Source organism: Pipra filicauda, unplaced genomic scaffold, assembly GCF_003945595.2.
Source record: "Pipra filicauda isolate LSUMZ 115617 unplaced genomic scaffold, ASM394559v2 scaffold69_size3009148_pilon, whole genome shotgun sequence".
NCBI classification, from domain to species: Eukaryota; Metazoa; Chordata; class Aves; order Passeriformes; family Pipridae; genus Pipra; species Pipra filicauda.
This window is the reverse complement of record NW_024104864.1, coordinates 54,511-72,685: the sequence shown is the minus strand read 5'-3', so window position 1 is coordinate 72,685 and position 18,175 is coordinate 54,511. Positions and strand designations below refer to the sequence as shown.

The 18,175-nt window shown below is 42.4% G+C and overlaps 1 protein-coding gene across 2 annotated transcripts; it reads right to left on the bottom strand.

Moving 5' to 3' along the window:
* Positions 1–75: 75 nt before the first annotated feature.
* Positions 76–18,163, bottom strand: LOC113992792 (beta-1,4-galactosyltransferase 3-like). Of its 2 annotated transcripts, XM_027730454.2 has the most exons (6): positions 13,942–18,163; positions 6,969–7,204; positions 5,135–5,325; positions 4,447–4,569; positions 1,673–1,777; positions 76–728 (listed from the first exon to the last, which is right to left on the bottom strand). In XM_027730454.2, exons 1-6 carry the CDS (start codon positions 14,177–14,179, stop codon positions 587–589), a joined length of 1,035 nt encoding a protein of 344 aa, XP_027586255.1. In that variant the 5' UTR covers positions 14,180–18,163; the 3' UTR covers positions 76–586. The 2 variants fall into 2 exon arrangements, with proteins under 2 accessions (XP_027586255.1, XP_039244862.1); XM_039388928.1 differs by lacking the exons at positions 76–728; positions 1,673–1,777 and adding an exon at positions 1,966–2,103.
* Positions 18,164–18,175: the final 12 nt, after the last annotated feature.

Sequence of the window (18,175 nt, the reverse complement as noted above, 5' to 3'; positions counted from 1 at the left end):
GTAGCATAGCTAGAATAAAAACATTTAAACACTGATGGATCAGGCCAGAAAGAAAAGCAGGGACTTAAGCTCCGGTTTGTTTGGTTTCAGGGCAACTTTCTCTTTTATTACACTCTTACTTAATATTTTATAAAACTCTTAAGCCTAACACAGAACTCAAATTCACAAAGGATATTTACAGAACTGTGACTGGCTTCAACACTTTCTCAAAATATAACACTTCAGAGGCCATTCTGACAGAATGGCTTGCATCCTAATTAACACTTAAGTACAAAGCAGGACAGAGCTATCCAGTTATGGAACAAAGGTTCCAGAAACCTTGGATCAGCTTACTGTCAAGGAGACTTGGCTCAGTAGTTAGTTTTACAGTGACATGGACAATTTTTACAGTAAGCCACAGCCTGCTTATTAGCTGTCATATCCTATTCCTGAAGCCTGTCCTTCTAAATCTTAAACAGTTTGAAGAAAAGTGAAATGCATGAAAGGCAAAAGGATTAGTCTCAGGTAGTGCAGACTGCACAGGACAATGGGAGGTAGCAGCTGAATGCCCAGGCTGCACCCAACCTCTGCTTTTGTTTTCAGTCTCTTAAGAAAATGGGGGAACATATCCAATGTCCACAGTGATCTTGGTATAAAGAGGATGCTTTGTCCTGGAAAGGAGCCTGAATTGTAATGAATTCATTCCATCAGCTTTCCATGTTTTCCTGGTGTTGTGTTGAGAAGTAGGCCTGAGGAAGGAAGAATACCTGCAGTTAGAAGAACAAAGGTGATGTTTGCAGCTGAAGCTGCAGAAGAAACAAAGAGGATTCTAGAGGGCTCAAGGGGGTAGCAGAAAAGCCCTGAGAAAACTCTTCCCACATGATACAGAATAAACAGATTACAATAAATTCACACTGAGTTTTCTGAACAAGGAAGACAATTTGGACTGGACCCTAATCAAACAGGGAGACCAGTGAGGCGGCAGCTACAGTCTGCCAAAGCCCAGGAATCTGGCAGCTGCTTAGAGAAACCTGGGAGTGCAACACAGAGGCTTGCAGCAACGGTGTACATAGGCTGCTGTAGGTAGGTTTTTAGACAGGGTTGTTATGGAAACCTGAGTTCTGAGATGATAAAGGGAAATCTGCACTGTCCGTATGAGAAGCCTCCACCACACTTGACCCAACACCCTCCTCCAGCTCTTCTATATAAAACAGTGTTAGATAAAGTCTGTCATAGCACCTCTGACATGTCTTCAAGCGAGAATACTGCTTTCCACTATTTTAATGGCACATTGTAACTGCACACAGATTGAAGAACAAGTTTTTATTATGGGGAAGTTGTAACAAAGTGCCTCTTCAAAGTGAACTCTCTCTATTTACAAGACAGGCAGTATTTTTTCCTAAAGTTTTACTCCCTGAATTATTTGGTGCTTAAGTCTGACGTGTTAGCTTCCTAGTTAGAATGTATCTTCACAACAGGAAAAAAAGGTAGGAAACGAGGAGAAACCCTTCACATGCAAAGACGGGAGACGAGTGATTCAGTTGAAACTGGCTGGGAGCTGCTTTTAAATAGCCTCCCTAAAGCAGAAGAAGCAGCAGTGACATGAGGTATAGTTACTGCCTGTTCTGGGGAAGATGACAGTAATACTCCGCCTGCTACAAGGCAAAGAGTAGCCCCCAACCCAAACAGTTACCTTCTCCAAGGCTCTTGCATCTCTGTGTCTTCCTCGTAGTTCATCACTTTGTAGCGTCCAAGGTGAGGTGATGTCCGGACTATTTTCATTCCTGCTAACTGAATCCTTTAAAACAACATATAAAAATATTTGCTTAGGCATAAAGATGCTGTTTCTAGACTTCGTTATAGTCAGAGATGATTTTCAGTGTTAATGTAATAAAAACAAAATGCAGAAGCAGCACATGATCTTCTCTAGCAGGGTCGAGGCCAAGCTTGGGCTAGAAAGCTCCCAGCTGCAGTGCACTTCCACAGGTACAAGAGGATTATGACAAGCAGGGAATGAGCAAAAACATACAGAGCATTTAAGAGCAATTTCTATGAATTTGACAAAATCATTATTCCACTTCCTTCTCAGAGCAAAGCTTTTGCTGCCTAGAGGTCCTTTTTGTCCTAAACAAACAAAAAAAAAAAAGACCTCAAACTTGCAGTTTCTGAAAGGAAGCCAGTCCTAAGTTTCAAAACCAGATTAAGACTCTCTGTTCTTTGAGAAGTGCCATTCATTCAGATGGCCTGATTATACTGGTTCATAAAAGATTAGTGATAAATACAGTCACCAGATAAACAAATGTGAGCTCAGCTGTGGGACAGTTAGATAAGCCATGAGTGAACTGAAGGCTCAGAATTCTAGAACAGAGCTCCTAAAAAAAGCATTTTGGGTGACTCTCAAGCAACCCACAACCCACTGCTGATGGCACCTATGTTAGTTTGCCAATAAGAAGTGCCTTTAATAGTGCAATGGCTACCAAACCTCTGTTATCACAGGACAGCCCTTACACAAAGAAGATTTCTCTGAATGTAAGAATGAATGTTTGCTCAGTTGAGGTTATCTAACTGGCATGTTTCGAGCATTTGACTGCGTTCCATCGAGATCTGATATAGCAGGAATGTTATAAAGCTGAAAGAGGCCACAGAACTGAAAGTATTTGTTAGTTTAGAGCCATCAGAGTATTATAACACTTTACTGACAGTGTTATAATACTATTATTTCAGATCGAGTTTTAGATGATGTTTGTTGTTTTCTGAACATAAGCTTATGGCACATTCAATCATAAAGAGACAAGCAAGAACACTAAACTAGATTTGCTGTTACAGTTTTTGCATCGCAAAATTAAACTGTCATATGGTGCAGTTATTCCATTAATTTACTGTTAAGAAGAACCCAACAGACTTTCTTGTAGTTGATAATGTAAACACATAAGTGGTTCCAATTTGAATACTGTTTTCCTCTAAGAGAAGGTAGATCCTGGTGTTTGCTACACCTAATACAGTTCTGCAGTCTGTCAAATGTAAGTAGCAGCCAGCAGTTTTTTTGCCACTAGCTCTGCTTTAATAAGCAGCATCCCAGAAAAAAAAATTTTACACAGGACTTTTTGAAATTGGACATTGCAATGTCAAAAAAGTCATTAATTTTGTTGCTACACGGTAAGAAGTGCTTAAGCACCTCCTAAAATCCAAATACCAGGTGGTCATTTAAGAACAGCAGCTCATTTCTAACTTAGGCAGGTTGAGACTTCAGAATGTGAATAAATCATTAACAGGCACTGTCCACAGCCTACATCTATCTCTGGGCCAAAACATTGCTAATCATTAATATAAGTTTTCTCTGAAAACATATGATCTAATACCCTTCAAGAAAGGGCTATTTTGGGAGCTACATAATCTACTTGTCTTCCAGGAGTCTCTTCAAGGAAGTGCACTCCTATGCATAGCTGGCATGACTCTTTATCCCTCATACCGAAAACCACATTAGATGCCTAAGTGGTCCTAAGAACAGCTGAATAGACCCAGTACTGTAGAGTTTGATGTAAAGATCTATTTTCCTGGCATTCCATTCCTTTCATAAATGCAGAAACTTACAACCATTTACTTGGTTTCATCTGAAAGGCAAAGGAAGAATTCTATGTTAGAAAATCTGACTTTCAATTTCCAGACAAATAACTGCTTTGAAAAACCTCACATAACTTGTTGCACTGTGCAAGACAAAAAGAAAAAGCCTTCTATGGTCAGTTTAGTTTTATAAACTCCCCGTGGGCCTGCCTGTGCTGGTTGATAAAGGTGCTCAGTGCAACTGCAAAGCTGAATAAAGAAGCTGCAGCCATGATTCTGTACTTGAGGAATTCGCATGAGGCAGAGTACCTGGAACTAAACTCATCTCGCTCCTATAGCATGCTGCTGCCATGGCAACCCAAGTACAAGAAAGACCATCAACTCTTGCTGTCACTGACTCACAGTAGTACACAGGCTTCTCTATCACCCAGCACTGCAGACAAAAGATAGAATTCCTTGCGTTCCTTAATGCCCAGTATTGGTGATTAGGTAATACTTGGAGCAACCTAAATGCACTTGACTTAAATTCCCAACTGTCTGAGAATTAGTAAGTACCTTCTTATTTGTCAAGCTTGCAGATTCCTTCCCTCTATTGGGGTTGTCCACATCAAAGGAGGCACTTGTCAACTCCTAGTGTTTATAACCCCTTGGACTAAAGGGACAAGGATGTGAAGTAACATTCTGCTCTCCAGAGCCAAGAAAGCTTTGTTTTCCCAGCACACAGTGATTGGATTCATAGCTTCTGAGCAGCTTCTGATATTAACCATTCCCAATGCCAACAGCATTTTGGATTATAATGATACTGCAAGCACATTAAGGAACAATGTCTTGGTTCCTTTCTTAGGGTAATGCTACACTTCATTAGCCAGCTTGGTGCTATTTTAAGCCTGTCCTGTGCATTAGTACCTTGTAGCAATGTCGTCATATTCACCACCATCACCCCAGTATGTGTTTGGAAACCCATTCATCTTCATGTAATGATCTGGAGTCAGAGCAGATACGCCCCCAAAAAAGGTCTTGTAAGGTAGACTAAAAGAGAAAAAAAAAACCAACCAAAAAAGCATCAATATTGAAGCCTAATACATTTAACACATCTAACAATGTGATCCAAGTCACACATATGTTTTACAGACACTGTCATCACAATGCTAAAACCCAGAGCAGTAAACCCAGTGTAATTCCCATCATTCCCCACATTGTCCCCTGCCATCTTCCCCCACAGTAGACCAAAGTAAAGCTGGTCTCAAATTTCACATCTTGGGTCAGTTAAAATACCTGCATCCTATCACATCATCTTCCATATGATCCAGTATTTCCCACCCTTATACTTTCATTCTTGAAGGAAAGTCAAACTGAAACCTGCCAGTTACTTACCAAGCTGAGCTAACAGTGTAACAGGGAACTACAGGCAAAGGAATTGTTCAAGATTGCATGCTCAGGTCAAGAATATCCTTTTCTAGGGAAGTCACTACTGCAAAACTAACACACAGAAAACCTCTTAAAAGTTCTATCTTTTACTGTTCCCATCCCTACTTTCTAAGCAGAAAGTGAACCAAGTAGAATGCATAAACAGAAAGCAAATGGAGGCACTTACATGTACTGAAACTTATCCATGGCACTTGCCATATGCTTGGGATAGTATTCATCGCAAATGTAGAGGTTATAGTCATTCTCAGGTACTAGGTCAACATCATGCAGCACAAGGCAGTCCCAGTCTTCATCCTTCATGGCTTCCCGGACACCAACATTAAGTAACTTTGCTCGGTTAAATGAACCAGTCCCCACCTGGAAAAGAAAACCTGCATTTCTTCACCAAAACAACAAAGATGGTAACGCAATTAAAAATTTGTGTTAGTAAAAAAGCCTTATTCAACTGAATTACACAGTAACGAATCAATACTGGCTGCAAATTCCATGTTCCCAACTCTGAAGATTTCACCCACCCTCTTCACAACATTCTCAACAATTGTCAGCTTTGCTGTGTCAGAGGCTATATACACTGTTGGCACCTGAAGAAGGCTGACTTTCAAGAGATCCATAAGCCAGTCCTCAGGGGTACATCTGCACATCAACATGTTTGCCCTGACCACTGTTTATTAAAGCTTAGAAATGAGAAAAAAAGATCTTGGTCAAACAAAAAAGCTTCTTCTCCCTCCCAATAAACTATCAGTTTTAATTCATGAATCCAAAACTTGCTCTCTCACCACTGATTTTTTGCAACACCAGTGCACCTCAGTTACAAAAAGCTGTTTGCCCTGCATAGGCTGCCCCTCAGCAGGGTCAAGCCAGATGTTTGTATTTGATACAGACTGAAAATATCCAACTTCACTTTAGCATTTAGTCTTAAGACTTTGCTCAGTAGCCACACTGACAAGCTACAGACAAACCACATTCAGCTCTCAAACAGATGAAAATAAAAGGTATCACTTAAATGACAACTTATCCCTCTAGAAGAAAATCCCCAACAGAACCAATCAATAGTGGAATGATGATCCTGACAAGTGTTACGATATTTCAATCATTAGCAGCCATGGAGGTGGGACAATATGTAACTGATCTCTTCTCAGCCCATGCATAAAACAGTACTTCCATACTAGAAGAGTCATATTTCATAGAATCATTGAATGGCCTGGCTTGGAAGGGACCTTAAAGATGATCTAGGTCCAAACCCCCTGCCATGGGCAGGGACACCTTTCACTAGACCAGGTAGCTCAGAGCTCCATTCAACCTGGTCTTCAACACTTCCAAGGATGGGGCATCCACAACTTCTCTGGGCAGCCTGTTCCAGTGCCTCACCATCTTCACAGTAAAGAATTTTTTTCTCCTATCTAATCTAAACGTATTCCCTCTCAGTTTAAAGCCATTCCTCCTTGTCCTGTCACTATATGCTCTTGTAAAAAGTCTCTCTCAATCTTTTTTGTAGACCCCCTTTAGGTACTGGAAGACCACAACCAGGTCACCCCTAGGCTGTCTCTTGTCCAGGCTGAACAATCTCAATTCTCTTAGCCTTTCCTCACAGGAGAGGTGCTCCAGCCCTCTAATCACGCTGGTGGCCCTCCTCTGGACTTGCTCCAGCAGCTCCTTCCTGTGTTGGGACCCCAGATCTGGATGCAGCACTCCAGGTGAGGTCTCACCAGAGTGGAATAGAGGGGCAGAATCACCTCCCTCAACCAGCTAGCCACGCTGCTTTTGGTGCAGACCAGGACACATTTGGCTTTCAGGGCTGCAAGTTCACATTGCTGGGTCATGTCCACTCTCTCATCCAACAGCATCCCCAAGTCCCTCTTGGCAGGGCTGCTCTCAATCTGTTCACCCCCAGTCTGTATTGATACTGATGGTTGCACCGACCCAGGTGTATTTCAAGTTCAGAACTAACCCATAACTGGGAAGCTCAGCTGCACCACCAGGCACATTTGATTTAGATTTACCTGCTGAATCAAGTAGATAGTGTAACTGAGCTGCTGGCGCTGCAAGAAAGGATGAATGTAGTAGAGAAGATGGTGGAGGTACTTCTCCTGGTTCCTGTAGGCCACAAGGATGGCAGATTTGTAGCGGGCGAAGCAGTGAGGTGGCCTGTAGTGGCCACCAGACTGAACAAAAGGATTCTTTTTGATGATCATCCTTTCACTAGGGAGCATCCTGAAGGTGATGGTTAATGGACCAACTGTAAGGAGAGGCAGAAAAGAGAAACAAAAAAGAGTAAGATCAGTGATGTTTCTCAACCTTCATTCAGACCTACCAGATGAGCTACCTATGTTCACTACTTCAGACACCAGCCCTACCCCAGAGCAGTTAACAACGCCCACACAGCTGTGCCTACGGGAGGAATTTCACCACTGCCTGCTGGTCACCTCCCCAGGGCTCCACAGCGAGGGGGGCCGGGCTCAGTACCAGGATGGCACACTCCCTGCCAGGCATCCCGAGTCCTGGCACAGCCAGCAGGTCCAACTGGGCTCCTGCACGGCTTGCTCTTCCCTGGTATTGACTCCCTCCTCCCCTCGTGTTGCTTGGATGAGATCCTTGAATAATGTACTGACTGTAAGAATAGAGTTGAAGATTAATCAAGATGAACAGACACATCTGCTTTTGCTACCCATCTAGAAAATTTCTCTAAGCCTCTTTCAGAAGAGATTTGAGGACAAAGACGTCCAAACGGATATTCAGCAGGTCAGGGGAGAAATAGTTTAAAGCCTGGATGAATACAAGTACTTTAGGAAATGTTAGCTTTATCTTAAAAAATGTTTCAAGTTCAATTTGATGTTATAATCACGTGCCACAGGGGCTGTATTTGCTATATTATTTCATTTTATACACTGTGATAAGTAGGCAGTACTTCAAAATGTTGGGAGAAGCAGATGACAGAAATGAGAAGGAAGAAAGGTGTTACATTTTCGGGAACAGGTGCAAGGTAGCACAAGAAACTACATTTTGCTGTTCCTCTACTCAGCACCTCAGTTTTAAATACAAAACATACTGAATATGTTCAACAGTTTTTACTTAATTAAAAACAATAATTTGCATTTTTACATGAATTCTTCCATTCTTTAGGTGAAAAAAGCTTGAAAAGTCACAAGTGAAAAAAAGAATCAATTATCATTTTAACACAAATCTCACTGTATGATATAAATAAACAAATTCTACAATTATTTAAATGCCTGTCATCCTGGGTACTGAGAAAAGCTTCCAGAAGTAGCAGAAGAGTGACATTTATATACAAATCAGTGTGTCTTAATGATTTCCTACAGCTGTCAACTTCTAAGAAAATAAAGCACAAATGCAGAGCAATATTAAAATCTAATACTTTAAAGAACTAGGGAAAAACTTTCACCTAAATCATAATTACAAGCTGACAATTTCAAGTGACATTTCTATTCAACAATTCTCTGCAGACCATGCTACCAAAGGCAAAATATTTTTTTTTCACCAGAAGTCTGTAAGGCAAGTTTGTTGTTGTTTTTTTTTTTTTTTAAATAGCTCTAAACGAGATTTTTTTTTTCCTTTCAAGCTCATATTTAATGCCACAGCTGACTTATTCCACGTCTTGTAAGTCAGACTCCGTCTCAAACCACTGAAGTAAATTATTCTCTCTAAAAACTTCTGATAATGAAGCCTCAGAGAGGGCAAATGTTTAGGCCTGGTGCTTAGTAGCTTTCATTTGAGCAGGAAGAGGTACAGGTGTATTTTAAGACTAATTAAGCCGGTCCAGAAACTACTTCTTCCAGGTCATCCTTCATTCAAGTCTCTGCTACAGTTCTACTGAAAAACATAAAAATGGAGCCTGTGCTCACCCACATCCTGTTTAACTGACACAGAAGGAAGCAACATCCTCCACTGGTTTTGTGTGTTCGGGGTTTGGATTTGGTTTTGTTTGTTTGTTTTGGGGTTTGGTGGGGGTTTTTTGAGCAGTAACAAGGCTTAGGGACTAAATTTACTGTAAGGTTCAAGGTGTCCCTTCAGAACTGGGAAATGTTTTGCTACTATGTGGAAGTTGTTATACATCACATTTCTGATGGGCAAAGGAACATACAAATGGCATTTCCTGAAGGTCAACTCGTAGCAGCCACTGATCTCATTCCTCATGCTGTCAAAAAGGTCTAGCAACTGTGAATCCCACTTCATGGGTTTTGTTGGTTGGTTTCTATTTGTTTTTAAAAAGAAAACCTGAATTTTGCTTGTCGGCAAGATCGTGCAACAGCTGACTCTTAAGTGTCACTTTTCAGTCCTTCCCCAAGCACCTAAAATGCAGGGGAATTTGATTTTGACTGCATTACCCTCAGCAGGAAACTGGAGTACATTGTCATATATTTGGACCTGAAACAGAAGGGTAGTTCTTCAGAGAATCATGCTGTGGGCCCATGAATCTAGGTCACATTTACAGTTAAGATTTTATGATGTTGCCACCTACTTCTATGCATACAGTGTCCTTTTCTGCCTTTAAGACCCCCACGTTTCAGTCCAACAATGTTTTTAACTTGTAGTTTATATTGCCTTTTAGATCTGTGTACTCCCTGATTATCAGATCTTTTAACTAAAGCACCATTAACCATGGATTTTATGACAACCGGAGTTTGATAAAGAAATGTTATATTCAGGGATTTCAACTATAAATCACAGCTCCAAGGAAAGTATAAAAAAGGGAATTAATCCCTTCCACAAAGGCAGGATTTTGCTTTCTATAAAACAATTAGGACTCTTTGAATTGCAGAGTAAGATTCTGCAGTGATAATCCTTAAATTAAAAAAAAAAAAAATCTAAATTTGAGTGTTAAAGGGTATGAGTAAGATAACACGCAATAGTTTCACTCCTGTTCTCTCCTTCCATACTCAAGCATACCATTCAGGAGGGTAGTATCTACATTTTCCAGTTTTTTCAAGATGTCATTTCTCCAATGCTGCCTGGCTCCACACCTCAAACAACTCAGCTCAGAAAGTGAAACTAGTATACGTTAAGGAGAAAAGAAATTAGTGTGACTTATATTTCCAAAATCTCTGGCTGCCCTACACTCCTTGGCTACAAGCTAAATTCTGGCTCTCATGTATCCTTTCTGCCCAACTAACAAAAGGCTAATGCATCTTAATCCAATTAAATCCCAAATGTGAACAGAACAGTTGCAGGCTGGACCAAAGAGGGAAAAATAAAACTGCTAAAGCACAGCTTTTAGAAAGGAGGAAAAACCCATCTTAGACGTACCAGAAAGCACAGGATCTTAATTCAGGCAAGGTACAGAGCCAAGACCCTGAACTGTCCAAGCAATTTCTCCATAGCCTGGTTCCTAAGCTCTTTCTGTGCCTGTACCATCACACAGAGGGTGTTTAATTAATATAAAATTCAGTGTGTACAGCTCACGATTCCCTGTCTGCATTGTTGTGCCAGTAACAACACACTCCCTGTTTGCTTTACTTTCTAGGCAACACATTTGTCTATCGGGGATCTCTTGATTTTGATCAGATCCATCCCACCTTAAGAAAGTAACTACTTGACTTCTAAACTCCTTGCTACATGCTTAGAGTTTGCAGCTCTAATTACCAAGCTCAACCAGAACAAGCAGAACTTACACAAGCCGAGGAAACGCGAGAGGTAGCATGGATGAATGCTGCACTGAGATAATGCAGCACCACACACACGACATTAACAGAGTCATATTTGTGTAATTCTAACACTGCTTGAAGAAAAAAAAAAAAAGCAGACCAACGGCTTTAATTTAAGCGTAGGTTTCTAATGACAGAATACAAGGCTGCCTCAGTGGCAACTGGAAATAAATCTCAGCATTACCACCTTTTTATTTTTCCTTAAATCCAAGAGAAGAAACTCTGGTAGCATTAGAAAACATAGCAGGAGCTACTTATTACCACAACAGATGGTCACGCTCATGAAAAGGTTATGACAGATGGGAGTGAAAGGCAGTAACTGCTGTAAGAAGGGCTTGGAAAAAAATCCTTCCATAGCTGGAGCGAGTTATAAACAGCAGAGTTACAGACAGAACTTTCAACTATTAAAGTTCTCAAGGGTCAAACCAACTTGTTCAGCACATCCCCTGCATGAAGTAAGGTACCTCTTTAAACCAAAATAAAAATAATAAAAAAAGCCAGTTCTTCTAAGCATCAAACTTCTTCCTGGTAAGAGGACAAGACGGACCAAAACACGACATCTTGCATGCAATGTGAGAAAGTCAGATTTTGAATGTAAATGCTACTTTGTTATGTTTAAAGAAGTACAACTCTAGCATACAAACACTTCACTTTTTCCAAAAACAGAGGAGGAGGAAACAGGCAACCAGTTATTTGTGTAGAAACTTTAAACTTAGAGGGAACTCGAGTAATTTATTCATGTTATTAATGAAGACACAATACCTTGTGCAATGCTTTTCAAGTTGTGATGACAAAAGGTCCAATGTCTAGACTTTAACCAGATGTTAAAAAAGGACCACTAGTCAGCAAGAGTCTAGTTCCTCTAAGGCAGAGATGATTAGCAACTATACTTGAATTCTTATTTCACAGCCCTGGAAGAACCAAAATGCTGTAGATTGAGGAGGCGGGAAAAAGAAAGATGAGCTGCAAGCTGATTTACATTCAAACAGTTATCAAAATGATCTACTATATATATATAAATGGAGAAAGTGCTGCACTTCATAAAAGCCCTGATGCAGAAACCATTTAAGCCATTTGGCATCCTTCCAGTTACTTTAACACGCTTTGGAGTGGGCACAGTGACTTATTACCAGCTCTGACTAGGAGACTGGAGTCCTCGAGAATTGATTCAAAATCTCATTTAACAGAGTTTATGAAATAAATATTAAAAGGCATTGGTCTCTCTGATATAACACTTCCAAGAGAGATCTGTCTCATGAGAGATAACAACCATTCAAGATGTATATAAAGTATTTATATATCTATTCATATGTGCCCATTACATACAAAACAAAGGCCAAACTACCTTGCAAAGTAGCATGTTTCTCAGTTAAAAACAAAGCAAAACACCCAGAAGACGCTGGCATACAGAGATACCAGAAGGAATAATTTACTTCCTATATTTAAAAGGAAATATCAACTGAGCAAAAGTTAAGCTGAAGCAGAGCGCTCATTTTTCTTAAGCTGAATCTGTGTCAGTGCTCCAAATTCCTTGTTTCACCACAACAATGGTTCATATGCTCCACTCAAAATTTTTCATGCAGCAAAGCCTCCACAATTACTCTGCCTCGTTTGCCTCTTACTTTTTTTCTCCCAGCCAACTGACTGTTTCTGTCTATGACTAACATTACGTTTTCATTTTAGCTCTGCAGTACCACATGCAGGCCAATCCCCTGTTTCCAGCACTCTCAGGGATGGGCACAAGAAGTCTTAAAAGGACTTCATAGCTCTAGGAGCACAGATTAGTGTAATTTTACTCTGCATCTGCCTCCTCCGTATTTGTCACTACTACTGCTTATCTGATGGTTTGCAGACAGGCTGCACAGAATTGCATCTAGTTTCGTTTGGTGTTCTTTTTTTTTTTGAGACCAAAGCTGTCTCATTTGACTCTAGGACAGCGGATTCTCATCAGTAGTGGAGACAAATAGGGTGCAGTCGCGTTTCTGCTGTGATTTTTCAAATAAAACAATTCAGTCTGAAACAAGGTATTGTAGCTTCCAAGAAGAACTGATGGTCTGAGTGCACTAAGACCATTAAAGCTGGCACCTGTGCAAAAAGGCTCTGTGCTATCAGGATTTCAGGATTTACTTAGTAGAGCTGTTTCCCAGGGAAATGCTGAAACATGTACCCAAAAGTTATCCTACATGTTCATCATACATACTACATGTATTTCATCTACCTACAAACAACAGAGGAAGGAAGAAAACTTCTCAAAAGAGCAGGCATCGTTACAAAGATGGCAGTGTAAAAAGGCCCATCCAAAGGGTCCCAGCAGAGTTCTCTAACACAAGTAAGCAATTTGACACAAGAGCACTGGCTTCCCACAAAACTTCCACGTGAACCAAGATCAGACATTTGCTCTTAATGGGTTCCATCTGTGGTGATCAGCTGTCCTAGAACAGCAGGGCAACTACTAAGCAGCGGTCCAAGGCTACTTATACACAGCATTTAGATATGCAGAAAACCCATGCAGTTCAGAAAAGCCAGGCAAGAGTAATGTGCTACACAGTAGTCTAAGAAATTGGTGGCCCCAAACCAGCTGTTAAGTGCATGCTGACAGAATCACCATTTCCTGACACGCATCACCACTTTAATATCACTACACTTGCTGTATAGGTTTGACTTTGTATTTCCTTAAAAATTCTCAACTGTTTTAGTAGCGCAACAGCTGGATAAATGCTGCCTTTAGGATCAGCTCTAATGAGGTTCTAGTGTAAATCCAAACTAATCTGTGACCAGACTTTTAAGTATAATGGAGAAGTTTCTAAGTCTAAAGGATGCGTAACAATCACAGGCCAATAAGTTCATCACGAAGACCAAGGTGCCAAGCTATATCCTCATGCAAATGATATTTAAATTCAACTTAATCAATTTATATTGAACTACAGGCTTGATATAAGTTTGAGACAACACAGAAATTATGGTGAGTCAGACGTCAATATTATGCAGCTGCCGAATCGTTGGCACATTTTATTCAGGGCTGCCAAGAAAAAAAAGTGTTACTAACTCGATATTATCACCACACACTGTTTTCACTCTTGCTCTACAATCTCAACATCTGTGTAGCCAAGCCCTTAATACTGGAAAGTTTATAGGTCAGTAAAATACTTCTCCTCGCATAACCAAAAAACCCAAGTTAGTTAACGGGAGAAAATTCTGTCAGTGTAAGTATTACGTGAGTACACGGGTTCCAAAGTGGAAAAGTCTGAAGCAGGTACCACTTACACCTGTGAAGCATTCGAGGTCACCGTGAACACCCCGTGTTTATACCTACCAAGGACCGGTGACCGAGCGGAGCAGTACGGCATCGCGTCCTCACGGGGAGCCCGGGTGAACAAGCTGAGGTTTGTGTACACATCGTGCGGCTTCGAGTAATCCACAACCTGAGGCGAGTCTGAAAACCCGCGAAACACATTCGAAGGTCCACCTCGGTAGAGGATGAGGATAAATATCGCTTGGAAGACACACACAAACAGCAGAAAACAATGATTTTCCACACGGGAGAGGGACATAGCTTTTAGCCCATGCTCCGGGATCTGGCCGGTGAGGAGCTGATCTGCCTTCCACGAGCTGCCGTCCCACGCTTTGGGCTACATCGCTGTGCAGACCTTCTCCTTCTCCTCCTCCTGTTCCTCCTCCTCCAACTTTCTGAGGCGGCAGCGTGCTCTCCTAGCGCGGCTTCGTCAGGACGCCGAGAGCCACACCTCCCGTTCCGGCCGCGAGCTGTGCCAGGCGGGCTGGTAGAGGGTCCAGAGGGTCCAGAGTGTCCAAGGCCACCCCGAGCAGAGCCCCGGGAGCAGCGGCACGGGCTCGCTGTGGCACTGACACAGGCTCAGCGCCCGCCCACCCCCGCCCGCCTCGCGGCCAGACTACAGCTCCCAGCATGCAGAGCCGGGGCGGACCGTGCTGCCGCGCGGCATCCTGGGAGGTGTAGTCCGGCCCCCCAACCGTGCCCGCCGACTGGGCGGCACAGCGTGTCGTCTCCTCGGTCAACACCCGGCGGCTGTTCCCACTTTAAATTGGTCAGGGAGAGGTGAACAGAAATTTAGACATCGGAATGGACTGCCCAGGGAGGTGATGGAGTCACTGTCCCTGGAGGTGTTTAAGGAAAGAACAGCTGTGCCATGATCTACCTGGTATGGTGGTGCTTGATGTGACTTGATGATCTCAGAGGTTTTTTCCAACTTAATTGATTCTGTGATTCTGTGAAATGGGTACACCTCTGCCTGTGCCTGAAGGAACCACAGCATCACAGCCCCACTGTGAGGGGCCTCCCGCCGTGGCCTTGCTGTCCCTAAGAATTTTGGCTTTTACACATCCTCTTTTCACTGGCTGATTTTGTAAAGAGATGGGGCTTCTTACAAGATTGCGCTGTCAGTCATCTGCCTGATCTTGCGTGCCCGTTTTCACTTAAATGTGGCAGAGGAAAAGACGTCTTACAGATATTAAATTCCTACAAGGCTCCAAAGAAGAGCCAGAGGTTGGGTTTGCACTGGGGAGAGAGTTAAAAGGAAATCTGTGCCCGTGAGAGGGGGCAGCACCCTGAGCTCAGCATCCCACTCCAAGGTATAGCCACTGGCCAGGCAGCCAGCCCCTGTGTGCGATCCCAGATCAGGCACAGCAGTGAGCACCAGGACAGGCTGCCCAGATAGGCTGTGAGTCTCCTTCTCTGGAGATATTCCAAAGCCACCTGGACACAATCCTGACTAACATGCTCCAGGGGATTCTGCTTGAGCAGGGAGCTTGGACCAGATAATCTCCAGCGATCCCTTCCAACCTTACCCATTCTGTGATTCTGTGATTCTGTGAAGTATGTGCTGCTGTTTGTCCTCCAAATAGGGTGGCATAGGAAAAAGATGGGGGGACAGGCTGACAGTACTTTTATGGGGAGCTGGGAGTACTCTTCCTTCAGACTTGGTCTAAGATATAGGGCATACGTCTACAGGAAACGACCTCAGTCATTCTCCTCCACACAACAACTCATTATTCAATTTAAGTGGATTGCTTAAGGCCTGGATGCAAATTGTCATCATTTCACATTTAATTTAAACTTAATTGGTTTTTAAAATAAAAAATGTACTTAACGTTTCTTTTCCCTGGGCAAAGTCTTTCTTTGCTGATACCCACCCAATGCTGCTGCTGCAAAGCTTGCTTTTCTTGCACACTGCTGTGAGTCTCTACTGTTTACTTTCTCCCTGTGCCATTCTCTCCACGATCACGGCAAACCCACCCTGCTTGTCTTCCCCTCCACAAAACAAAGCAACGCTTGCTGTTCCATGGTAGCTCCAGTGAGTACAATGCCATGGACAGGAAAAAATTAATCTCTGTGTCAGCTATGAAACAAACAAAGGAACTAAGATTTTCGTGGTATGACCTGGAGTTGCAGACAGTAATTGTTTTAGGGCATAGTACTGCTTTATATTTTGCTTGTGATCCTTCCTTGGGTCACAGTAGGAAATCACAACGTAGGAGCAACTTGGACAAAGCACATCTGCCTCCATCTGTTTTGGAGAAAGGAGAAGCTGGACCCACTAGAACTGTCCCGCACCAGTGGCTCTGCTAACTTCCTCGCAGTCAGGGCTTAGTTTTAAAAATTGTCACCCTGTGCCAGTTTTTGGTCAGAAAAATCAGGTCAGATGGAAAGGCAGAAGCCTACCCCAAGCTGTATTTTTACCTGTGTGTATATATGCTCTCAAGGCTGGAAAATTAGCATACAGCTTGCCAGATCAACTGTTTGCAGAGGAGCCAAACAGCACGTGTTTCAGTGCGGGCTGAGAGAGCTGAATGTCCAGGAATGTCTCCCTTAGGAACCTTCCAAAACTAAACGCAGTTCATCTCTTTCCCCTTCAATCATCAGCACCAAAATGGGTAGATCATAAATCCACCAAGACCTGTTTTCTCACAAGAGAGCAAACAAGTCAGGTCTGGAGAGCAAAGTACAGATCAGAACTTCATGGTGCCAGCAGGTCTGAGCCTCTCCAAGGTCACAATGCTCCTGTTTTAAACAGAGCTATGGAAAGCTAGGGTGTGTTTTGAATTGAAAGTGAATTATATTGCTTAAACGCAAAAAAAAAAAAATAATGTAACTGTCTCCACCGAAGCGTGGAAGGGAGGTGGTGGGCATTTTAGCAACCTCTGCATAGCGATTTACTGAGGGCAGCGATGGAGGAAAACAATGTGAGACTGGATTTGTGAGAAACAGGCACTGGGCTGTCTTCACAATCAAAAGTCTGCCTTTCTCATTTTCACGTGTCTGCCTGAGAAATTAAATTGAATGCATACAAAAAAAAAAAAAAGACAAACACCATCTTCAACAGAGCTTGAAATTAAGTTTGTGCGAGAGCCTCTGAATTGTCCCAGGGGAGGGGGCTTTCCCTCCCTCCGAGTGCAGTTTTACCTCCAATCAGCCCCAAATGTGATGAGAGACTGAGAGAGGTACTTTGCCATTTAATAAGATTCATTCTTGCTTGCTCTTTTTCTCTCCACCTCTCTTCTATGCCCTGTCTCATGGGGCCTGCATTAGATCCCTGCAGCAAAGTGACTTTGGGGAGCTTTGCCTTGAAAATGCAGGGCCCAAGGAGGGGAGGAACAGTTGGTGTAACAGAGCAATACCAGAGCAGATGCTCCTATGGTGTTGGTCAACGTGCCTTATCCACTGCCCTCCCAGTCCCCAGGGTTTCCATAAAAGGAAGAGGAAGGTAGAATTAGTTGTTGTATAAACATTGCAGAAACTTTCAGCCACTACAGCCAATCAAAGCTGTCCCTCTTTTTTGGGAGTGACTGTTTTCTAATGGAGTAGAAGTTTCAGGTTCTTTGGCCACAGAAGTTCTTTCTCAGCCTTTTGCAGGATCTTGGCTTGTAAACTTCATATTGTACTTTAAGCAGCATCTTTGTGAATGTGATTTTTTTTATTACACAAATATGAATTTGCCTTGTGCTAAATTTTCAGCAAGGCTTCCTCAGAAAACTCTTAAAACTCCTTCCACTTTTCTGGGAGGTGGGTGCCCTGCTGGTGTTAAAAAACCCAGATAACTGATGTCATGTACCTTGGCCCAAAGCCCGAGCAAATCAGTGAGAGCATTAGAAACAGGACCTGGATCTGCTAGCTTCTTTCAGGATTCTGGATTAGCCAACAGTGGCTTCCTGTCAAATAGACATTTCACTGAGAGAGCTTGTCTTCCCCTCTCCTTTGTGATGGAGAACTGACAGCCTGCCCAATGTTTTGACCACCACTCACTCACTTCTGAGTCATAGTCAGCACCTTTGCAGAACAATCTCAGTAGGGATGGTCACCATGTCCAAAATGACAGCTAGCGATGCCATAAGACTATAGATTTCAGGTTATATTCTCCTGTCTCCTTTCTTCTATATCTCCATAATGCAGGTATCAGTCTCAGGGACCTGAAATGTTTTTGCTTGATTTTCTCTTGTAACATTTTGGTCAGATGAAGACTGAAATGAGGAGCCTTGAAATGAGAATAACTAAAATGGATACATTCTCCATTGCA